The sequence below is a fragment of the Anas platyrhynchos genome, chromosome 4 (genome assembly GCF_047663525.1).
Source record: "Anas platyrhynchos isolate ZD024472 breed Pekin duck chromosome 4, IASCAAS_PekinDuck_T2T, whole genome shotgun sequence".
Taxonomy (NCBI): Eukaryota; Metazoa; Chordata; class Aves; order Anseriformes; family Anatidae; genus Anas; species Anas platyrhynchos.
The window spans coordinates 9,978,341-10,002,758 of NC_092590.1; the positions used below are offsets into that span (position 1 = coordinate 9,978,341).

The window sequence follows — 24,418 nt, forward strand, 5'->3', positions numbered from 1 at the left end:
TGCTCTTAAGGCTAAGGAACCCCACGCAGTGCTAGGGCACTGGTGCGAATGCTTGTACAGGCTCAGGGTCTCAGCACTGTGCACTTAGAGATCAGGTCTCCATGTGAGTTTTCTGACCTGAGGGTAGGGAAATAGAATTGCAAAGTCTCCAAATGCATCTATTTACCTAGACGTCCAAATAAGAATATGAGACTACTGTTTAAGCCCTTGGGTGTATTTACAGCAACTCTTACCAACTTTTAGCGCTGTGTTGCCAACAATTGGCTGCACCCAAAGACACTCCCTTAGATAGCATAGTGAAAACTTAGTTCTGCTTGCATTCACATCAAGGGCAAACTCTTGTTGACCTACCTGGGTGTAGGGCTGGCAGCTGAGGAAGGATCTCTGCTTTCCCTACAGGTTTGGAAAACATCCTAACAGTGGGCCCATGTGGCTGCAAATAGTAAGTCTGCACAGCATTTTCAAAACTGCTCAAATGTTTCTTGAAGCAAGGCTTAGCTTTGCAAGCTGTACATAGGTCTGCAAGAAGGTAAAATGGGAGTCATGATTTCATGAATGCTTCTGGGGAGGTCCAGCTGAGCCTGCTGGAATCTGACTGTGGTCTAGCCAGGTTAGAAAAATGTTCTCCTTGTGACAAAGATGCTGTTCTTATTCGAAGGATATAGAACAGAAGTCGGGAGAAATGTTGATCAAAGATATGAATGTTAGATTCTCTGTGCCTCAGATTGTTCCTAATTCTTCCCACAGTTTTTATCTCAAGAGACAATATGGACACACTATAACTTAAGATCAATCTGTCCGATACTTGGACAATTTCTATGGCCCTGCATCCTATGTCTTGCTCCATCCCATAACACTACTTGTAGGAGGGGGTCGTGCAACTAGAAGACTCACTTGCTATTTGACACAGCAGGTCCTCCAGGACTAGAATCTAGAAATGTCGGTACACACTGGTATAGTACTTTTTTTTTTTTTCCCCAGATATTTGCCCTCATTGACTTCTGTTGCAGATATGAGTACTTTCAGCACTTCTGCAATCAGGCTTCAGTGTCCAAGTAAAGCAAATAGAAAATGAGGAACACAGACTACCTGTGAAAAGTTTGGTTTAAGTGATGTGACCAGAATCACAGAAGAACTCTGGCACAGCAGAGGAGGCATAACAGCTTATTTGGGCAGAATTAAGGAGAAGATCCTCTCTCTTCCAGAGTTGCTTTGTTTGCTATAATCCTCCCAGCTAATGCTGGAAAAGTCATGGGAGCCCTATGGAATGCAGTCTCTTGAACGTGTGGTTCTTCTCCAGACCATCCCTATCCTAACAATTCAGATGCCATAGAGTGGCAACTTCCATACAAAACAAAGGAATTCTGGTGAAGTTATGAGCTGAAAATAATCACTTATTGATAAGAAGTACTCATCAATAGGTTGTTAATACTAGCAATATAATCAGCCCCCTTCATAATATAAAAACGAACTTATTGTTAGAGCAAAAGGCTCAGAATCTGGGTTTTATATGTAGATTTTCAGTATAACTTAGAAACTCTGATCTTTTAAGCCAAAGACTGGAGAAAGAGTCAGAAAAGCTAAAATAAAGGCAATAGCTGGTGACCAATTCCTGTTTAGTAGCACATGTAACCTTTATTCTTTCCTACTTTGCAAACAAACAAGCAATGTGTCAAGCAAACAAGTCTCCAAACTGTGGTTTGGATTGACATAGACGCAAAAACACTTAATCTTATTTTGATCCTCCAATAACATGCAGTAAGTAGTATGTCTTTTCTTTTTTTTCTGGTTGTATTAATTACTGCAACTTGTATGAAGATGAAAACTGAATAGCTGCCACAGGTCAGTCTCCTGATCTACCAATAGTTTAATTAAGCTGGGGCTTTAAAACCTTGGAAGAGCATTGAATAAACTTGAAACTGGAAAAGGTGAGATTTGATCAAATTACATACAACTCATCTTCTACATCTTCTCAATGTTTTATGTGACAAAGTAGCATCATTAGCCGACAAATGCTCTCGCTAAAACTAGAGCTAGTGATTCCCTCTCTAAAAAATGCTCTGCTGTGAGCTGTACAAGCTGAAACAGAAATGCTGAGCAGGAAGGTAACCTGCAAAGTAGATTACTGCACTATAAAACTGATGCCTTTTATCACTGTGACCTACATTTTAAAAAAAGAAATCCACCTCTACTAACTTTCATCCAATATGACCTCAAACTGTCAGGCACCGCTGCATCTCAGATGTTTATTAGTTCTTGATGTGAAGAAATCTTATACTCAACTTTTTTTAAGGGAAAAATACTTCAAAAGTCATTGATCTTTATCCCCCCTTCCTCCCCACATAAACATGTAACTCCTTACTTGTGACAAAATTGACAAAATACTGTAAATGTGAAGTCATGAAATGTTCAGGTAGTGCCACAAATGAGGACATTATCATCTCAAGCTACCAGGAACCTTGTGATTTTTCTGAGGACTGCAGCAGAGTTTCTCACTCAGACTGTGATTCATGTTTGTACCAGAACAGGTCAGAGATTTCAGTGGAGAAGCCTGATCACATGAAGTGCATGTCCAAACCTGTTACAGTTCTTTACCCAGGGGCCAAAACCAACCACGAGTCTTTCTTTTCCTTCACGTTACCCCTTAGCAGAAAAACAGCTATTTAGATTTATTATGTTTGTTATTAAGTTGTCTTAATAGCTATGCAAAGTGCCCTTTTTCCATGCATATATCAAAGCCATATCATGGAAAAAACACGATCTGCCTCCTTTTAACTCCTGTGTGTGCTTCAGTGCCAAGACTGCTGTAAGGGCCTCCTCTGGACTCTGTTTAGAATGTGTGCAATCAACAGAATACGTTGCCAAATCCTTGCTGGTCATTTCTATTAAGGGAAGCTCCCACTGGTTTTGATTGCTAAATCTTTTCCATTTTGGCTTGCGTGGAAATGCTTGAAAGAGGCATTACAGAACAAACACAATGGATATAAAATATGTAAGACGGTGTATTTCTGATCTAAATAAAGGAAATCACCTCAAAATTAATCCTGCCCTCAAATCCATAAAGAAAATAGTTGTATTGTTTTCAACATCTAGCTTAAAAAGGAGTATGACTACTTGAACAGTTTCCAAAATTTCCAGATTTGGTAATGTTCACAAGTCAGACTTCTGTTAGTCAAGTACTTCTCCTGAACTATGAACAGCAGCTCTGGAATCTCCAGACTTGCTAAAATATATCTTAAAAAAAAATAAAAAAAGAGGGCAGTGTGTCAGACTTCCTTCATTAATCTAAACTTGTTTAATGAGGACCAGAGAGGAAATTCTGAGTAAATGGAGTCAATATTTCAGCATCTGTCTTGGCCACATAAGAGAAGAGACAAACTTGAGAGAGAACAAACAGAAAAAGCCCCAGTGGATTTCCATCTAATCCATCCCATTAAACGCTAACCTGCACAGACAACTGGGTACTGTGTGCTGCTTGCCACAGTGTGAAGGGTTTCCACAACAAAACCAGATGCCAAAGAATTGTAGTGCACCAGAAGGTCACAGAGCTAAGGAAATGACTTAAAATAACAGTTTTCTAAACATTCTATAGGTTAGCAGAGAGAAGAAACTATGTGTTTGAGGGTACCAGTAAAAGCACATTGGCACTGCGGTCACCTGATGAAGATCTCATCACCTGATAGGAGGCTAATTAAGATGTCATATGACAGCCTGAAGAGCCCCACCAGGAGCTCAAAGTTTAGTTTCTCTAGAGCTGCCATAGTGCATGGTTTATTGCATATGGAATTTGTGAGATACTTACCAAAAGGGTGAGTTTAAGTGCTTTTAAGATGCCATTTTTTTCCCACTTTTCCTGAGCTCTACAGAGTAAAAGTGTGGAATGATGAGAAATCTTTCAGAAAACCTTTCTAAACCTTTCTATTTTTGAAGAACTCATGTACTTTGTGATCCTGTGGCAAGGAATCTGTTTCAGCTTCCTGAGGGATTTAGGGCTTGGTTCTGCAGAGAAAATGTTAAGTTGTGAGCCTGTCTCCTGGAAGAGACGGTCTGTACCCTCTGAGTGTTTTTAGGCTATGCCTTAACAAGATTCACCAGAATTGGCAGAACTGTGGCACTGTTGATGAGCACTGTAAGCTTGTGATCAAGGAAAGCCCCAGCATGAAAAACAAGTAGAAGGAATGAACTAGCAGGAGTTGAGCTGCAGAATGTTATAGATGCTCTGCTTGCCAAGGCAAATGGGTAACTGGGTGAAGGCGGGGGCTCTTGTTTCCAGCTGTGTGGAGGGGCTTTTGAGAAGTGCTAGAGAGGAACTGACTCTTTGGTGCAATGGGTAAGAGTGACACAGGGAGGTTCTGCAGACAAGTTTAGGCTGTGACATAGAAAACCAGAAAGCAGAACCCCCAAACATCACTTTCCGAAATGTGCTTAATGTTACATGAAGTATCCGCCGGAGTTGGAGAGTTAGCTTCAAAATCCAGCTGAGAAAATGACGTATGGAGGAAGAGTTGAAAATCACTGGGAAGTGGGCACACACAATGTGAGAGGTTCCATAGCAAGGTGCACGCCATGCCTAGGGATCTTGGTCCTCCAGTTACTTCAAATGAAGACCTGCCTACAGAAACCAATATGCCAGAGGCTGAAAGATTTTGATCTTTCCTTTGCTATGGGGTCAGGATGCCTTAGGGTGTGATCCATCATGCACAGATTGGGCTGTAGCCAGAGGTGTACCACTGGATTTCCTTCGTAAATTTATAGAGACGCTCTTAAGCTCTAACTTTGAGGAGGTGAAGGACACTGAGTTGTTTTTCTATAGCTTCTAAGGAAGTTCACCTCTTCCAATTGATCTGAAATGAATATTTATCATCAAACTAAAACAATACTGGTAAAGAGACCTAAAATTATTCTAACAGTTTTTACCACGTACAGAACCTGAAATGTAGTGGGTTATATTGAGATCTGCAATCCCATGATCGGATTCACTCTTTAATCGTCTAAGTCAAATAGTGGGCAATAATTAATTTAGATAAAATTGGTGCTGAGGGTAAACAGGGATATTTTCTTTATTGAAGCCTGCCTAGTTTGGGGCCGGATTTCCAGGTCTCAGAGCTAGCTTCAGTGCTGAATGCTGTAGTGGGTTCATTACAGTGTGATGCAAACCATTTCACTTTTGGCAGTACAGATACAGATCATCAAGTCCAGCACTACTGACTTGACTGTTGTTTTCTTTGTGGTAACTTTGCTTTGTTTTTACCTTTTGTCTTAATACAAAATTCGTTTTAACAGCAGTAATCTCCTTAAAGCCATGCTCTCAAGGTTGTTTTGTTAAGGACTGGATCTAATGTCTCCTTAAAGGACATCAATGCTAAGGCTAACTGATACTTGAAAAACAAACAAACATAAGACCAACAACAACAGACAGTCAGGACTCCAGTGTGTAGGTGGAGGGAAGCCTTGGCTGCTGAAGTATTAGGGCTACAAGTGGCTGAGAGGCTGCAACTTTCAACTTTGTTGTGCCTTGACAGTGTTCTCTGGCAGGTAAGGACCAACTCAAAAGGTGATTGTGAAGCTGCATTTATAATCTTAATTTTGTTTGGCTTTATTGTAGGTATAAGTAACATTAAAAAAAGCCATGGGCACATCAACAACATGCCTCCAGCCTCAGTGTTACCAAGTTTCACTGAACAAGATACAGGAATACATGTACAGCAAGGAAAATAGGACAAGATACCGCTGCTCATCTGGCAAACAGGGACTTGGAGGGGTGAATAAAAGATAATATCATGTAAGTAAAGATAGTCATGGAGTATTTTGGGGAGGGTATGGGTGTTGGTACATAAAGATATACTACCTACATGAACACTGATGTAGTGTTGCTGAGTCTGATACTATAGCCATAATATTCTTTGTATAACTGCATGCACAAAAATATATAACTTGTGATGTTTGGGTTACACCTTAACTGTACCAGGCTCATTAAGGAGCTTAGGAAGAATTTGAATTTAGTTTGGTTTTACTAGCTCCAATCCTGTGGCAGACAGGCCAAATTTGTTTAACTCAGCAGAGAATCAGTTCTACTTCTGTCCAGATTTTACCACTAATCTGGATTTCTCTGTTTTCACACTGAATATTGAATCACAATCCATAAAACTGAATCTTATGGTTCTAAGTGATTTTTTTTAAATGCCTACTTCAGCTTTTGCCACTTGTCCAGTGTTTATCAAACACAAGAGAATGATATATTTTTGAAGGAAATCATACAGTATTGCTTCTAGATATCAAAATATGCCCAGGTGGCCATAAATTCTGTTCTAAAAAAAATACAGTGCATCTCCCTTCCCTGAGAAAGATGACTTAGCACACCCCAAAGAGAATTAACTCTACTTTCTTAGACCCAAAGCATGATCAAATTCCAGCGGGTTATAAAAAAACAAACAAACCACCAACCCTTTGGAAACAAGAACATTTTACATCTTATTATTCTGACAACCAGAGAGAGAAGGCTGCTTTTTTGTCTTCATTCTGACTGTACTCCCACAACCGAATTTCACGAAACAGGCAAAATAAATAACTGTAGAACTGCTGCCACCTACAGTCTGGCTGTAAAAATGTCAACTTTGGGAAGAATACAGAAGTAGTAGTAATAACAGGGTGTTAGTCACCCACCCAGAATGATATAATATAATGTAAATAATTTAAGGTACAGTTAGGATTCACATAAGGATCCTGAAGTGCCTTTCTGAAGGATACTTTAATCATCACCTGTTTGCCTAGCTTGCATTACAAGAGTTGATTTTTCTTGCAAATGCTAACAATTCACACCCTAACGTCTCCTCGCTTTCTTTTGCTTACGTTATGCAGTGAACCATTTTTAGAGACACCAGATGTAAGGATGAATAATGTTACTACTGGTACCCCAGAAGAGAATGCTGTTGCACCAGCTAAGCTGAGGTGAGGCATGCCTTGGGAAGCGGGAGTGTTCCAAAAGACTTGGTTTCAGAGAGATTGTATTCACACTGTAGTAGCTCTCTGTTCTCCCTGACACTAGGGAAACTAAAAGTTGAAGCAAGAGGTGAACCAGAAGAGGAGTCCCAATAGATCGTGCAGATAAAAACTACATAGACTGAGAATTCAAAGCTGTAGTCTTTGGGAAGTTCCTTATTGCTGCCAGTAAAGAACATTTTTTTTCTTTTCCCTCTGGCTAATGTTTTTTTCTGGTGGACATCTTCCAGTATTTGGAGGATTTAGTCTTAAGAAGGCAGGAAGCAGCATGTCTTTTGGGAAACTGTCATCCAACTTAAGGGAGAAGAAAATTTTGAAAACAACTCAGATCAGTTGCAAGGATGTATTTTCCTCCTTCCTCCCCTCTTTAACCAGACAATGTGGTGACGATGTGTTCAAGTGGCTGTATTTGTATATCTCTTCTGAAAGTAACACAGGCACTTAGCTTTTTTCAAAGCCTCTTTATAAAACATGTATTTAACATGTTTTTTTCACAACCTATTTTTTTACGCTTTAGACTACAGTAACAGTATGTTTAACTCCACTTGATGGCGATGTAAATATAGACAGTTTTATTCTGTTAACTATATTAACTCTTGCTTTAGCTGTTTTAAAAGCTTGTCAGACTGTAGCCACCTTTTCAGGTATTTATAAGTATTCAATCAAATTCGACTCAGGTGGTCCTAAATGGTCAAGGAGGCTTAAATTTTTCACTGGCTTTTGAAAATGATCACTTGCATGCCTATATATATATATATATATATATATATTTTTTTTTTTTTTTTCAAAATGAAGACCTTTCACATAATCAGAGCACACAAATTAGAAATTGAAGGTAAGCCAACAGGACGATGTATACAGTCTCCTGGCGGCTGCTGCTATTGCCATCATCTAGGAACAGATGCTGCAGGCTTGTGACTGACTGTAAGTGGAGGAAATTCAAGCTGTGAGGAAGTCTGGCATTGATGGGTGAGATATCCATTGCACTGAAGGGTCTTATTTTGGCTCTGGTTTTAATAATAAGTTATATGCTCAGAGCAGGTAATATTAGTTGGGAATTTAGGATCCTTCAGGACTGGATATTCAACCCCCATCCTATCTCCTCTTCTGGTGATGAAATAATTGTTGAGGTTACTCATACAAACACAAGGGTGATTCCTGCTACAGAAGTACTTGGACAGCATGGAGTACAGTTCCTAACTGTGACTGTGTGTGATGCAAAGTATGGAGGCCAAGGCTGATAAAAGGGCTGAGATGGGTAATTTCTATGGGAGTTTATTGAATGCTAGACACCTGCATTTCATTGCAGATTTGTCCTGTAATGTGTTTGTGTCCATTTACTTTGTCTGAAATAAGGATGATATTTCTCTCCCATGCTAGCAGTTTTGCCTTTTATTTTTTCAAGTTCCTCATTTAAGCCTGTTTTTCACCAATACTTGGAGTGACCAGTAGTATCCTAGTCTAAATGGACAGTAAGATAATTCACAATAATCTGTAGGGGTAGTGATAATCACCACCCCCCAGCCACAGAAGAGCGTAAAGATAAGAGCTTTCTCTTCTATGCTTGAAACATATTTATTTCACTGACAGGGAGTGGAGGAGAAACTAGACTAACACGCCTTTCCCAGAAAACACAGGGCTCCCATTACAAACCTGTTGCTTCTGATGGTGGTCTTAAGTGTCTAAGATCACTGTGTCTATCAAATGGTAAATGATTTGTGGGAAACACACAGGGAATGTTTTTAAATTCATGTGACTCAAACTTAAAGGCAAATTTTGGAGTTTGGATTTTAGTGTTTCATATAGTGAATAAGTCATGACAACTTTACTGCACCAGTTCTATGCAAAAAAAAAAAAAAAATCATGGCCAGGTGTCTTACCCTTATTTCAAAACTTCTATTTTTTTTCCTGATTAAAAAGTAAAAAGTTAGAGGGAATAGGTCCTGCAGAAAGCTTAAATCTCAGTTAAGTATAATTTATGAATTTAAGGCATGTTCTTTCTATCCCTTCTATGATATCAGAAGGATGTGCTACAGGGTGGGGAAAAAAAAAAAAGCTCTGTATTCAAATGTAGTGTCCAGGAAGGAAAAAGCAAAGGTAGACAAAAATTCCAAAAGAGAAGATTTTTCAAATATTGTACCTACTTAACCAAGCAATGAATGAGGAAAAGTACAGTAGTTACCTTGTATCCACTTGGTGAAACTCTTCAAATATTTCAGTAACCATGTAATGAGGATTTAGGGAAACGCATACAGTTGATGTGAAACTGCTTACATCAACTGTAGCATTCTTCAACATTTAGCTTTGGTAATTAGGCAGGCAAGCTACAGGTTTACCAATATTAAAATTACTGGTTTTTAAGTATGATTTTTTTCCTTCTGATTGGGGAAATTTACCATAAAATACTGTAAGAAAGATCTTCATCTGGCCACTCATGCCATAGCTCAGTAGCAACTTCACGGATTCTTTACTTCTCTCCAGGTAATGTTTTAATTTTAAAAATGAAGGCTTCAGAGACTCAACTGGAAATTGAAACTTTATTCACAGAGTCACAGAGTTTCTAGGTTGGAAGAGACCTCAAGATCATCGAGTCCAACCTCTAACCTAACACTAACAGTCCCCACTAAACCATATCCCTAAGCTCTACATCTAAACGTCTTTTGAAGACTTCCAGGGATGGTGACTCCACCACCTCCCTGGGCAGCCCGTTCCAGTGCCTAACAACCCTTTCAGTAAAGAAATTCTTCCTAACATCTAACCTAAAACTCCCCTGGCGTAACTTTAGCCCATTCCCCCTCGTCCTGTCACCAGGCACATGGGAGAACAGGCCAACCCCCACCTCACTACAGCCTCCTTTAATGTACTTATACAGAGCAATAAGGTCGCCCCTGAGCCTCCTCTTCTCCAGGCTGAACAATCCCAGCTCCTTCAGCCGCTCCTCATAGGACTTGCTCTCCAGGCCCCTCACCAGCTTCGTCGCCCTTCTTTGGACCCGCTCAAGCACCTCGATGTCCTTCTTGTAACGAGGGGCCCAAAACTGAACACAGTACTCGAGGTGCGGCCTCACCAGAGCCGAGTACAGGGGGACGATCACCTCCCTAGCCCTGCTGGTCACAGTGTTTCTGATACAAGCCAGGATGCCGTTGGCCTTCTTGGCCACCTGAGCACACTGCTGGCTCATATTCAGCTGACTATCCACCATCACTCCCAGGTCCTTCTCTGCCTGGCAGCTCTCCAACCATTCCTCTCCCAGCCTGTAGTTCTGCTTGGGGTTATTGCGCCCCAGGTGCAGGACCCGGCACTTGGCCTTGTTGAACTTCATACAGTTGACCTCAGCCCATCGGTGCAGCCTATCCAGATCCTCCTGCAGAGCCTTCCTACCCTCGAGCAGATCGACACACGCACCTAGCTTGGTGTCATCTGCAAACTTACTGAGGGTGCACTCAATGCCGTCATCCAGATCATTGATGAAGATGTTAAAGAGGACCGGCCCCAGCACCGAGCCCTGGGGGACGCCACTAGTGACTGGCCTCCAACTGGACTTGGCTCCATTCACCACAACTCTTTGGGCCTGGCTATCCATGACCACCAGTTAGCATGCGTGAGACAGTAGCAGGCTGCTGCACCAGCTCATAGAGCTTATTTTTTCCTCAAATGTATAAGGAAAAAGGCATGCGCAGAGCCTTCAAGTTCTACAGCTACTGAGTAAAAACCATTGAGTCATTCTCCTGTTTGTCTGGTCTACACAGATTATGTGGTTTTGAGGAATTAGTGTCCTTGTACATATCGATCCTCTTACTAGCATCTCTGATCTTAGTTGGTTTTTCTGAAGGCTACTGAAAGCAAGCTAAGAAAATCAACTGCTTCTTTTTGTTTGAATTCAGAACTTGGATTTGCTACAAACCTGTGAAGGAGAGACAGTACATGAGGAGCTTTGCTGAGCTGAGTTCTGAACCTGACCTGCTGTAGCTGTTCCTTGGGAATATGGTATGTGGCTCCACCTCTGAACCCCTTGAGAAGGCAGGAAGGGATACATGTTTCAGGTAGCACTATAAAACACTTGGAAACTGTGCCTGCTACAGTTCCCTGTTACTGACACAGCAAACATTTCATGCTCAGACTCAATTCTGTCTAATTTTAATCTATTATAATAGGTTACAGACTAGTAACCTTTTACAGAACAGAAGTCTACACATTAATCCTCTCTACAGACCTACATCAGTTTTACTCCTTCAATTCCTTCAAGTGTTATATATCATCATAGCTTCACCATGATTAGACACAGATTGAGATCAACTGGAAAAGTGGTCAAGAATCGTGTCTCTGTGGTAGTTTTGATGCTGTCAATTGGTCTAATGCATGCTCCTGAATGAACGGTTCATGTAAAAAAAAATGGCTACAATTCTCAAACTAGTGCAGGGCTGCAGGCTGACATTGAGGGGTTCTTGGATTTTTATCACAATCAGTTTTAGGAGGTGAACAGACAGGATGAATGGCAGAAAGCAAGTATTGTAAGTGGGGTTATAGAAACTCCAGAAACATCAAAGTGAATGTTAATGGATATAGGAATCTTCTAGAAGGGACTTTCCTTTTGTGTAGGAGGCTCATGCTATCCCATAGGTTTTTGTTTGTGAGAAACTTTCTTGAATGTTCAGAAAACACTTGGTAGAGAAACTGAGTCTTCTAAGCTGGGGAGGGTTATTTGAGAAAAAAAAAAAAAGACAATCTGAGCATTACCTAACTAAAGGGCTGCAAGTGCTCTTATTCCTTAGGATTATATCTCTGATGTACAAAAACTGATAAATTGTAAGAGTTCCTATGGTGCCGTAGGTTGATGCAGGACTTGATGGAAGTTGGAGTTTGAAACAATGCAAATAAGTGAAACTGGTGCTGTTTTATTTTCACAGGCTGTCTGTAAACTGCAGTAGTTCAGGTCACTGCTTTATGAGCAGCTTGGCTCTCTACATTGTAGGCTGTTTGGGGGCAAGATCAAGAGAATCCTGGGGTAGGGTACAGCTGTGCTTTTTCTCATCATGCCTTCATATCAGTCAGAGCACTCTGCACCCCCTCAGGACTGCTGCTGGTCCTTCCAAGTGTTATGAGAAACTAGGCTCAGCACAGGATGACTTAGGCTGGTGTGTGCAAAAATCTGGGGACTTCTGTGTGTTTGTCCTGTATTTATTCTGCAAGTGTAGCTACCATCCATGATTCAGATGTGATTTTTGGGGTAGGGACTGGCCTTGCTCTGTCCACCTTCTAGTTTAATGGGGTCCTACTCTGGGGTTTTCATATTATTATTAGAGTCTTATACAGCACTATCCTGAAGTAAGACGAATCCAGTGACAAAGCTGAAAAAAAGTGGAATACTTATCATTAGTGATGTTGAAAATGGGGCATTTATTTTAGCGAATAGTTGAACTATTGTGGTGTGGCCACATGTTGGTCAGTGCTCTCTATGTTGATAAAAAGCCACATTTAATATCACTGCACTTACAGCTATACTGTGACATCAATTATCCTTGCATTTCAAGCCTGGTGTAGCTTGTGTTGAAAGTATAACTATGAAATAGAGATGTTAAGAGCAACAGGACCATGAGAAACACTATCTTGCTATCTTTATCTAACCTAATTATTTTCAGCAAACTTCTTCCATGATGACATGAATGTTTTATAGGAAGTTGGTGTCAGGAAAATGAATGCTATTGTTTTAATGCAAATCTAATTAGTCTGTGGGACATCTTGCATGCCTAGCAAGTCCTTGTCCAAGGACGATTGCCTCAGCTCTTTAGCAACTCTAACTTTTGGGCATAATGCAGAGAAACTGTTACTGGTGCTTAAGTTAGAATGCTCCGTGATGCAAAGCTGCCAATCCAGCACTATAATTGAGCTTTGATTTGAACAAAAAATGATGGAAATGGCAATAAAACTGTAGGCTACTGGTATAAAGATGGTTAGTCTGAGTGCAGGTGTCAGAGGTAGTCAGAGGTGGTGCCAGCAGAGGGCAGTTAGCCAAGGCAACAGGCACCCCTTCTGCCTCCTCTTGGCTTTGCAAAAAATATTTACTGAGCATTATGAATGTCCAAATCCTGTTTTACATGCTGCAAATTATTGTGCCAATGTGTTATTTAGTTATTTGGTTGCATACGGCCCTGCTAGTTGCATATTAATCACTGTATTGGTTATTGGGTTTGCAAAATGGATTAGCAAGAGCAAGCAGTTGGCAGTGCTGAAGTGCATGTGCTTGTACTATCCTTTACAGTCCATGGTACCATACAGAATTATTGAATTTCTTATCGTTGATGGGAGGAATAAAGTGATGCGTGTTGCCATGAGATGATAGGAGGGTAAAGCACTTGAAATCAGTGAAATGGTGGTAAAACAAAGGTAAGGTAAGAGTTCTCTAAGTAGAAAAAGTAATTATCTGAAATATTTCCCATCTTCTGAGTAATTTCCTTACCTCCAGAAAGTATCTGGAAGTGTTTTTTTTTTTTTTTTTTTTTTTTTCCTCCTGAAGATTAAGAACCCCAACTCAGTAAACCATTTGAGGATATTCTAGGTGCTCTGAAGAACAGGGATGGCATAAACCTGAGTGGTCTGACACCTGCCATGTCTCAGGACGCATGCTACCACTGATATTAATCCATATCAGTGGTTTTAAGATATTAATTGTAATTTAAAGGATAATCAACACTTTTGATACTAAATTTTCAGAATAAGACTTAGGTGAAACTTTCTCTTCAGTATCTATTCGAGTATCTCAAATATATTCTGAACTGCAGAAGTGACCATCAAAGTGAAAGGTTTTTTGGGTGCAATGTGACCTAATTAAAGAATCAAAATTAGTACCTACATGGGGCACGTGTTCTGCAGCTGTCTCAGCTTGTTTTAAAAAATAGGGAGCTTGAAGACTTTTTTTCTATTTGCTAACATGGGACTGGCTTAGCTGAAGTGAAGACCTTCAGTGCTTTAAGATATAATAATTTCTTTAAAACTATTTTGTGAACAAAAAAAACCTATTTCACTTGCAGGAAAAAAAAAAGATTAGTTGGATTCAGTTACATTGGCCTTTCTATGAAGCAGAAAGTAACAACGCCAGTGTGAGTGTGTGTGTGTGTACATATATATATGTATATATATGTGTGTATGTGTGTGTATATATATATATATATAAAAAAGACTAAAGCTATGTTATCTCTTGGAATTCTTGCAGAAATTCCTAGAGGGGTAAAACAGGTGTGATGAATAAACAGTAAGAGAAATATCATTGCTGATAGCAAAGACATTTTCAAAGTATATGGGATAGACTTGGATTTGCTCCAAATTCCATCTGTAAACATCTGTGAAACTTCACAAATTTCTAAATTGAAGTTTGCTTGTGTCAAAACTCTTATAGTCTGGTCTTCAGTAGATCTTACAAAATGCCTGCTTCGCTGTGCTGAAATGCAAACACTTCCTAATAATCTTATAAGTTAACTGTTAGCATTTCTGCGGTGCTTATATTGTGCATCCACTAATGATCATTATTTTAAGTTCAAGGTAATCAAGGTAGTCGTGCAACTTGGCAAACAACAGAGACGTTTCCTTGCCAAGAAATGTTTCCCCAGTTCATAGATTAGAAAACCTTTGATTATACGTCCTGTTGAAGGCCACTATTATACAAGGTGACTACTTCAATCATTGAGCGGTCTGATGTTTGATCAGGTCAGAGAGTTGTTGAGGTGGAAGCTTTTTTCTGACGTCTTCCTTAGCAAATCATTAGTCTCGCTGACATGAGTAGATTAGTGCTACGTGCCCCTTTTCAGGCATTTGGGAAGCCAAAGGGAATAAAGAGATATGGGTCATTTAAATATTTATACAGGTAAGAATATTATGATGTAGTAACACACAGCTATTTCCTCGTGACTTCTTGTATCTCCTATTTTATCAGGTTGTGAGGGTTCTTTGGTTTTGAGGGTCATATCTTAAAAACATTAGTGTTTGTTGTTTGGCAAACAAGCATCAAAAAATATTTATGGATTCTCGATCTGCACTGTCTGATTACTAGCTAACAGTATTTCCTACCTAGGAACATGTAAAGTGTTAGTCTGTTTCCTCATGGAAACACTGCCGTTCAGTATTCAAGTTGTTAGAGGAGCTAGCTGTGGGCTTCACAGGACATTAAGTGGTTTCATCACTGAGAAGTCTGTTCTTTTCCAAAACTAGAGTAGGTAGATTTGTCTGTTCTGAAATTGTGAAGAGGTAAAAGGTTGCTTCAAGGTGCCTTCCAACCCAGAGCATCCTATGAAAAGGTTTGAGGGCGAGTGTTGGTGGTAGCAGAGCAAAAGATAAACAGTTTGCGACCTCTCCCTTCTGCTACTGCTTCAGTGCTGCTGCTTTCTAGGTTTGTTGGGCACATATGTCTCTCAGGGTAAGGGCAATATGGAGCTGGCAAGCTGTCTGGTTGTTTATAGGCTGGAGAAAATCAGAAATTGGAATCCAGTATCTCAGTACAGGGCAGTGGATTTATTAGGACAAGCTAAGGCTCAGTCCTTGAACTGGGGAGATGCAACAGGAAGAGAAGCTAGATCTTTAAACTGACTGGGAAAGGAGAATCTCCTAACTTACGTACTGAAATTCTCTGGAAGGCTTCTTACAAGTAACAGCAGCTGTTCTGTTGACTGCATGTATGAGCCGGTGTATTCTGTCTGTTCCTTTAAGTCATTCCTGGTGTCTAGCAGTTGATCTGATCATTTTGGGTTTTAAGTAGCCATTCTATAGTTCAGTACAATGCTGTTTACAATGTCTATATGTGAAAGCAGGGAAAACAAGAAGGTTGTATTGTGTTTGCAAATAAGTCCGTTGTGACCTTGTGGTATAAAATCAAAGAGCACAATCTGACCTGACCCTTCGTGGTAGGAAGACAGTGGTGAGATACAGTTTCTGGTCCTCTCTCTCACTGTCAATGGAGAGAAGAAAGATCTGAAGATGAACTTGAACATTCAGTGTCTGCTGCTTACTTTTCCATGTTTTTGTAGTTGGTTGTCTGCTTTGCCTACAACACAAAATGCAGAAAATTATTGTTTCCCAGAGCTGCTGGATGTGATGTGCATATCTAGCATTATCATCACTTGCAAAAAAAACCCGGAAACACCACCACCTTGTAACGGTACCTCTCTGAAGCTAAGTTTTCCACCAAGGTTTAGTTTGAGTGCAGTTGTAGTGACAGCGTGGCTGGTGAAAGCTTATGTAGTAACTGCTGAATGCTTGCTTAAGCCAGCAAAGCAGTATACCACAGTAGGTATCTCTACTTGAAAATCCAGAAGCAAAATGTCAGGTTCATTTGCCTTAACCCGGTAGGAATGCTTTCTAAACCTAGGCATCCATAGAATTAATCTGGAAGTTATGTTTATGCAAGCTGTAAAATATTTCCCAATGATGATGAGGCTTAATCACATCACAGGTGAGGCAGTCATGGCTCAGAGCCCACATGCACAAGTCCTGGCATACCTTTACTGGTTTCTGCAACTAGCAGAACAGCTTGAGGACACCTCAGAAGCTGTTGACTGAGTCTTCTTGGGATGTCAATTTGGTCCCAGCACCCACAGTGTTAGAGCTGGAGAACTGAAGCAACAGCAGAGGAGAAGGAGGTAGCGCGAAGCAGAAGAGACAGCAGAAGCACTGTTTTGGTTGGTAAAGAATGTAAAAGAGTCAGAAAGGGAAAGGAGGTGGGCTGAAGGATAGGGTGCTGGGGAACAGGACAAGAGGAAGCACAGAACACTGCCAAATTTGAGTAAATCTTCACAACAAAGCCAAAATGCATGTTTCATAGTGTTTGAAATATTTTTTTTCTCCCTGAGAGTTGCTGTGTTTGTGCAGAGAGAAGGCCGTACCAGGGATCCCCAAGTTCTCAGTTGTCCAAACAATTTGAGAAGTTTAAAATTGTTCTTTTAACAGCATGTTTCTGCTGTTTCTTATAGAACATTGAGCACAGTGAGATTGTATCACTAAAACCAAATATACAGTCAGGCATAAGGCTGGACGATTAGTTACAGTTCTGGTTTATCAAGAACAACAATACTTTTACCAGAGCTGAGGGAACTGAAATACTCTAGCACTTGGATACACAGTAATTAATGGCTCCTTAATAAGTACTTGTTGAAAGGCTGACGTACTGGGTGTTCCCAGTAAATAACTGAAAGACATATTGCTGGTGTGGCAGAAACTTTGGTCTGAATTCCTAGCTGAATTCTTTCTTTACATCCTCGGTTCCTTAGCAAATGTAGTTGTCCCGTGCCTCACTGGTGTTCATGTGCATAGTTAACTGTGCATAACAGAGGATAAAATGGTAATGCAGAGGCCTTCTTTATCCTACCTGTCAGTATCCAAAGTGTTTTGGAAGTACAGATTTCTTTCTCTAACACACTGATGTGAATGTGTGTGCTGTATGTGAGCTTTTTAGAGCCTGGGTTGGGATTAACTTCTCAAAATGAGTTGTAAAAATAAATCAGTGCTCCCCTTCAGAAGCACTCATATCCTGGCTTCTAACTTTTATAGCATGGTTACTGGCTAATCACAGATAGCTTTCTGTGGATTAGAAACTGTGCCATGCCTAACCACAGCATCAATGAGATGCATTAGCTCTTGCCCCAGCAAGGGTGGAATAACTGTGTTTGTGTGTGTTTAAAAACCAAACCTAACATTTGGTGTCTATACTAGTAAAAATAAAATAAAATGTTAGCGATCTGTCTATATCTACCCTGATTTCTTTTACAGTTCTGCCCCATATACAGTTTTATGTCTCTGAAGTAACTTTAGTCTACCATCTGGAGTCTCGGGTTGTAGTCAATAAGTTCCATTTCTACTGTCATAAATCTTGCGTAGTTCCATGTTTGTGCAAACTGCATGTACAGTTTTGGAATAAAAGCATCCACCTTGATCTTAGATCTCTTTGTATTCGACAAAGTCTTTCTGCTTTGAATCTGGAAATATTCAAGTAGCTGCCAACGATCTAATGTGGCTCTGACCTAAGAAGCATGCAGTGCTTTTGCTGGCAGCAATGTGCCAGTTCCTTCTGATGCCAATTTTCTACACTTAAGCTCTGCCCAAACAGGCAAAGCTCTGATTCAAAGTAGGATGACAGCACTGGGATTTTTAGGGTGACTTTTGAGAAACATGGTCTCTGTGGTTTGGTAGGCTACATGTACAGGTCTCCTGGTAATATAGCTCTCTTTTAGTATAAGTTGAATGATCAGGGATAGCATCAACTGGTGTGCTAAAAACAGATTTGTTAATAAATAATAAAGTTGGCTGAGAAGGCAAGAAGTAACTTCTCAGAGTCTTTCTCCCTGACTATGGTAACCCCACTCGGAGTGTTTCTACATATATGTAATCAAGAAAATTAGTTAACAAGTTAAGGTACAACGGCATTTAAATGGATAACTACCTTTTCTTTCTTAAGTTTATCCCAGACTCACTGAGGACTGCTCTCATGCTAGCATTCTGAAAATGTGTGAACAGAGAGGGAGGGAGAAGGAAGAATAATTTGTCCTTCTGCTTTGTGCACTGCTTACACATGGGATTCTCAACATCTAAGTCCAATGAACTGGAAGAAAACTTAATTTCACAAGTGGATTGTCTTCAGCTTTGATAGCAGCTTCAAAGGAGTCCTACCTGGTGGTGTTGCACTGACAGCTGTAGGGTCACAGCTGTTAAACAGTGGGAGCAAAACAGCACTTGCAATTCCAGAAGGAAGTGAAGGGTCAGATATTGGAGGGTGGAGGGGCTGGACATCATTTGGGGGAAAACTATAGGTCTGTTGCCTTAAGCCAGACTTGGAGTTGCAAGTAATCCACACAGCATGATCTGGGTAGCTTGAATAGTGAGGTCTGTTGTAAGCTGGAAGATGATGATGGGATATCCTTCTAGGTTTTCTGGTAAATTTATGGTAAATATTTGGCTGTGCTTAATTTTATTTGTTTCTTATTGATGTTCTAGCTTCTGTAAAAGTGCCTGCAACTACTAGCCGCCAGCATAGTTTTTAGAGCAGCCCGTGGCAGTTTCAGGACTGTGAAAACATGAAAGGGGTTTAACACCTTTGCATCCTCCAGATCCTTCCATGCTTTGCATGAGCTGGCTTTCTGACTTGGAGCCAAGTCTTCATCTCTCTGCAACTGCCTGCTTGCTGGGAATGCTGCCAAACGCCAGCACCTGTCAGAGCAGAACAAACTGCATGGGCACAACCCATGCTGTTGATCAGCAGGGCACTGGGATTCAAGGATGGGGGCAGGCCAAGAGGACAGCTGTGAATCTCCTCCTCTTGACAGGAGCTGTGCCATGTAGTCCCTGATGACACCGTGGGTTTGTTGTAACTGGACTAAAAGGCAATGCCCTAACAAAGCAAACAAATGACTTATAGATTAAAGGAAAAGTGCAATAGAGTCATGAGCCATCACTGCATGAAATGTTGGATTTCATACCATTTGCTGGGGAAAAAGTGACAATGCTATTTAAGGTAACATCACATTGATTTTCTCAGGGCGATTCTAGTTTCCTGCTCAGAAACATTTGTTTATCAGATCTTTCACTGACGTATGCCCCTGACTTTCCTCTCTGTCCCTTTTTCTTCTTGTTAGAAGACTGCCTATGACTGCAGTGTCCATATCTGTGCCTGCTATCCGTGCATCTCTTAGAAATGATGAAACTGATTTCAGCCCTTTACTGCAACTCTGGTGCTTTGTTTTCTAAACAATTTTTATTTCTCTTTATAAATTAAAGAGAGAGAGAGAGAAAGCATCTCTTCCTCATCTTGTCCTTTCCTTATAAAATGAGCTACCAATCCTGTCTCTTCTTAAGACAGGAAGAGTTTTTCTTTGGTTTTAGTGAGGCAAAGACTTAGTCTGTGCAGTGTTATAAACAGCTAGGAAAGTAGTGTGAGAAGAATATTGATTACTATAAGCAAACACAGATTGTTAAAAGCTAAACACATATTGATGGGATTTGGGGAACATCGTTATAATGTAGCCATTCCCAGGCCTAGTCGTATACTAGCGTAGACTGTGAGGGGTTTATGTTCATCTCCAGCCACCTTGTTGCTGTATGTATTATTTTGTGATTTAAAATATCTACCCTTCCCCATTTTTTTTTTTAACAGAATAATTGGCATCCCCGTGAGAGCTCTGCCTTTTTACATTACTGATCTGTTTTCCTTAGCATAAAAAAGTCAATTAGTTCTTGTGAGTGTTACATTTTATGTATCTTTAGAATTTGGTATTTCATAGGTCTAGAAATCCTCTTCAACCAAGGCAGCCACACGAGCCACTAATGTAATGCCATCCATTTATGTTAAAAACTACTAAAGCCATTAAATAGCTTTTTTAAAAGTATGATCCAGGTTCAGATACTGCTCTAAAAATCTGCCAGAATCCAGAAAAGCAGTGTTGGAGTCCATGGCTTTGCAGTGCAAATCAGGACTAACGAAGTTTTCTTGCAAAGTTCCCTTCTCCTGACTTCTTTTGATGTCCATTTGGCTGTTTTGCTTCCATTGTTTAACTTTGTTGGTCTGACAACCAGCAAAGCTGATCTGCTTCTGAATGATGCTTTTCTCTAAAGAAGGAATAATGAGGAATCTTTCCTGGCAGCAGTATGAAAGGGATTCATACAAATGTAGTTAGTGATATCAAGTTAAAATATAAAATGTGAAGTTTCAAGTCAGGAATGCAAAATGGTTTTAAAACTAGAGCAATTGCTCATTTATAAGAATTAACATAAATGTTCATAGTAGTTTCCTGATGGAAATTTATTTTGGATAAATCACTTGGAATAATTTCAGTTGCTTAACAATCTGTTTTGAGTATTGGCAGTTGTTTTCATATGCATGGAAATAACTTCACATTTAATGTTAAGTTATTGTATTACTTGAATCTGGTGGCAGGAGATGAAGATTCTTCTCTTTATTTTAACATTAATGCCAAATCCTGTGTGCTTCTGATTTGTGCAAGGGAACCATTTCCTTGCCAGATATTTCATAATCAAGAGTCAATCAAGTCCTGTCACTTCCTTAAAAAGGCTAAAAGGGAAATTGTGTGAATGTGCAATTGAATATAAGAACCTTTGCCTGGCAACATTAGAAACCATTGCACTTGAATAGTGTTAGGGCAGGCGTTGTCACTGCATTCTTCTGTCATAAGGCTAACACCTCTTTCCTATGCTTGTAAGTGCTGTCAAAGTGTCTCAGAAGTCTAATTTCTTTTTCTTAGCATAAACAACAGAGGGACTTCCAGCTTTCAGTCCACTCACCAGAGAGCTCCATAACAAAGTATGGACAAGGAGCTGGAGACAAGGGACCCTGGAATAGCTGTCCTTGAGTGACCTCCTTACTGTCCTCTCCTTTGGCTTTTATCAAAGGGGGGTGGCATAAGGCACTAAGAACAACTTATTTGTCTAGTTGCATCTTCCTCCGCCCCTTGTACTCTCAGGACAAGGAGGTTTTGTTTGAATTTCAAACACTCTCATGTTACTACTGAGTCAAGGACAGAGAGGGGAAGTTTTATGTTATAAGCAGCAAGGCAAATAATATGCCTGAGAAGATGAAAGTATTGAGATGCAAGTGTTTAGGTTCATAGTCACAATATTTATGTAGCTGACATTGTGACAGAATCTCTTCTCTATAAACAAAGGTATGTATACTGATCACTAAATGATCTGCATTTTGTTTGGTTTTGATCACATAGGTATAAGTGAATCCGTTTTGAACTTGTGTTGTACACTTATTAACTGGTCTTGAATTATAGCATTTTTTCCATCACTACAAAAACTTTTAAACATCTCAGTGAAGAAAAACTATGATGCTAAATGCAAAAAAATATATCTCCTATAGTTTGAGGCATTGCACATTTGGCATTGCATGGCAGTGTAAGGGTTTAGGCCTCAGAAATTCTTAATGTCATCAAATTCGTAATTTTACAATGCAAAACTCGTGTTTTCTTGGGTCTTGAATGATATATTGTGAGGTACTTAAACAATATTGATCAAAGTCTCTGAAAGTTTACAACATGTAAGTGCCAAAAGATATATAAGGAAATTAATCTGTTTGTAATAATGCTCTCTGTACATTTTAACACCATGTGCTACTTTATTCTACTGAGCTTACCAGCCCGGAGCTGACATCTATAATGGGCGCTGTAGGAATAATTTGGCTGGTCTTGCTCTCTTAAACACTTCTGTTTGGAAGCTTCTGATGTTACTGGTCTGTGTAAGATCATCTTAGATTTCTAAAATACTATCTGAGAGGTTGAGACTCTGTATTCTTATGTTTCTTACTGCAGTAAGTATGTTGGAAATGATAAAAGCATGAAAAAGTTAAAATGTAGGACCACATTTGAGATCCATTATTTAATTTTTGATTCCTCTTGCATTGTAGTTAAAGATTCCTTCCTCTTCCCTGTGTCCTCCCACCCCTAAATAGAAATAGTGATCTCATGCTTTCCAAGTCCTTCCCTTCCTATTCCTTCCATGCTGTGAAATCCAAAGATCATGTTCTAATGCTCTGCTTCAGCTGGTCTGTGGAAGAAAACTTGTTTGGCCTCTTGGCAGTTGCTGCTTGACCTGTTAGCAGCTATTTCAGATACCTGTCAGCTTTGCCACATATCAAATCCTTTGCCTGTCATTTATCTCACAGGTAGCAGTGATGAATGCTTCCCTACAAAAGAGATCAGCTATAAGTCTGGAACTTATAAGGTGCATCTCTTGCCAGACTTAAGCGGTGTGTTGCTAGAAATAGGAGGTTCTAATGCTTCTTCCACATTATTGTTGATTCTATTGTCAACCAATATTTAACCTTGCTTCCTCATCCACAAGCAACAGAATTACAGCATGTCCTTAAATAGCAGGGATTTCTGTGTCCTGAGGTGATTTTTTTAATTATATTTTTAAAATGATCTTGGTAAGGTGCTTAATGTACTTCTCAAATTTGGGGCTTACTCTTTCTGTTTCTCTCATTTAGGAATTTAATCTTATACACTACTTTGCCCTTATTGAATAGTGTTTGTACAAAGCACTCCCATAGAGTTGGAGAGAGGGGGGTGTGAAGTAGGAGCGAGAAGTGGGTTCCATTCACTTGTTTGTATTTAAGTAATTGAACTTAATTATTTCTAAGTTGCCCTTTCCCAATCTGTAAATATGAGTTTTGCCTTTACCCCCATAAAGGTTTTGGGAAGATCAGCTCATTAAACTTAGTGTTCTTGAGATGCTCAGATGAAGGTCACATTTGAGGTGTCTGCTGCTGTTAAACTATTACTTCATTTGCCCTTTTGTGAGGTCTGAAACTGTGTTTACTTACAGGGATTAGATGGTGAATCTCTCCTTCCCAAAGCAACAGCCAGCAGCTATGTTAGGAATTTCAACGACTCTGGTGTCAAGCAGTAAACTGATAATTGTTTACTTATGAAGCTTTCTCACTGGTTGTGCCGTGCTCTTCTGTCTTGTGGTGGTCTACACCCACCCCACAAAGTGAACCATTGCTAGGGTGGTTGTGTATGGCTATTTTTTAAGTTAGGTTCTCTTACACCTACGGGTATTTGATGAAGTTCTTCCTGTATGTGTGCTAAAAAAAAATTCTTTACACCCTTTTGAATCTTGTCATCAGTTCACATTGGTAGTTTGACGGCTATGCAGGTGGATATAGAGAGGCCATTTCCTCATCTGTTGCAATTTACTGTCTGCTTCTAACGTCTGGATCTGGGAAACATGCTGTATGCATACATCTGCCTCACAAGCTCACAAACACAGGAAACAGGCTGACCTCTTATGTTTTTCCTCTCTGCTGGATTTGCTGGAGAGGGTGCCTTTTGTAGGCCCAGCGAATAGTGTGGCACTCTCTTAATTCTCCACTTATAAATTGTGATTCTAATTCATCCTCTGTTCTGCTTTGCCAGGGAGACTCTTTTCTGATTTCTACCAGAATAGCATAAATAGACACAATGGACTTACTGTATTTGGTCTTCAAAGACCTTTGAAAGTATTAATTAACTGTAAATCCTCTACATGGTTTTAGGGTTAGAATAAGGAACCGACATGTGAATTGAGTTGTAAAACTATCAATTATTGAATGCTTCTTCAGCCATCTTCCCTAGAGCTGCAAATCCCTGAGACTTTTATTTTACTTTCCCCACTTTTTAAAAAAGTTTATTTTTTAAATGGGTAACTTGCTCAGGAAATGTTGTCTACCAGATGTTTGTATTGTGTTATCCTTTAGCCATGTTAATACTCTCTGGTCCACAGCAGGTAGTGAATATACTTTGAAGGTTGTGGTGGTGGTTTTTGTTTGTTTGTGGTGTCTTTAGTTTTTTTTAAGATTTGAGTTTCTCATTTCCGTGTTTTGAGTTGTGATAAACAAAACCAATAGTTCCATGGAGACCCACATGCTGCAACAGGCATCTGTAGC

The 24,418-nt window shown here is 39.9% G+C and overlaps 1 protein-coding gene across 4 annotated transcripts in view; it reads left to right on the top strand.

Moving 5' to 3' along the window:
- Positions 1 to 24,418, top strand: part of SLC39A8 (solute carrier family 39 member 8) — a 64,938-nt gene that overhangs the window by 6,180 nt on the left and 34,340 nt on the right. For all 4 annotated transcript variants that reach the window (XM_072036969.1, XM_038177855.2, XM_038177854.2 and 1 more), the window contains 3 exons: positions 5,606 to 5,782; positions 6,859 to 6,948; positions 10,884 to 10,986. In XM_072036969.1, the coding sequence (XP_071893070.1) occupies positions 10,984 to 10,986 (3 nt within the window). In that variant the 5' untranslated portion in view covers positions 5,606 to 5,782; positions 6,859 to 6,948; positions 10,884 to 10,983. The remainder of the gene's footprint in view (positions 1 to 5,605; positions 5,783 to 6,858; positions 6,949 to 10,883; positions 10,987 to 24,418) is intronic.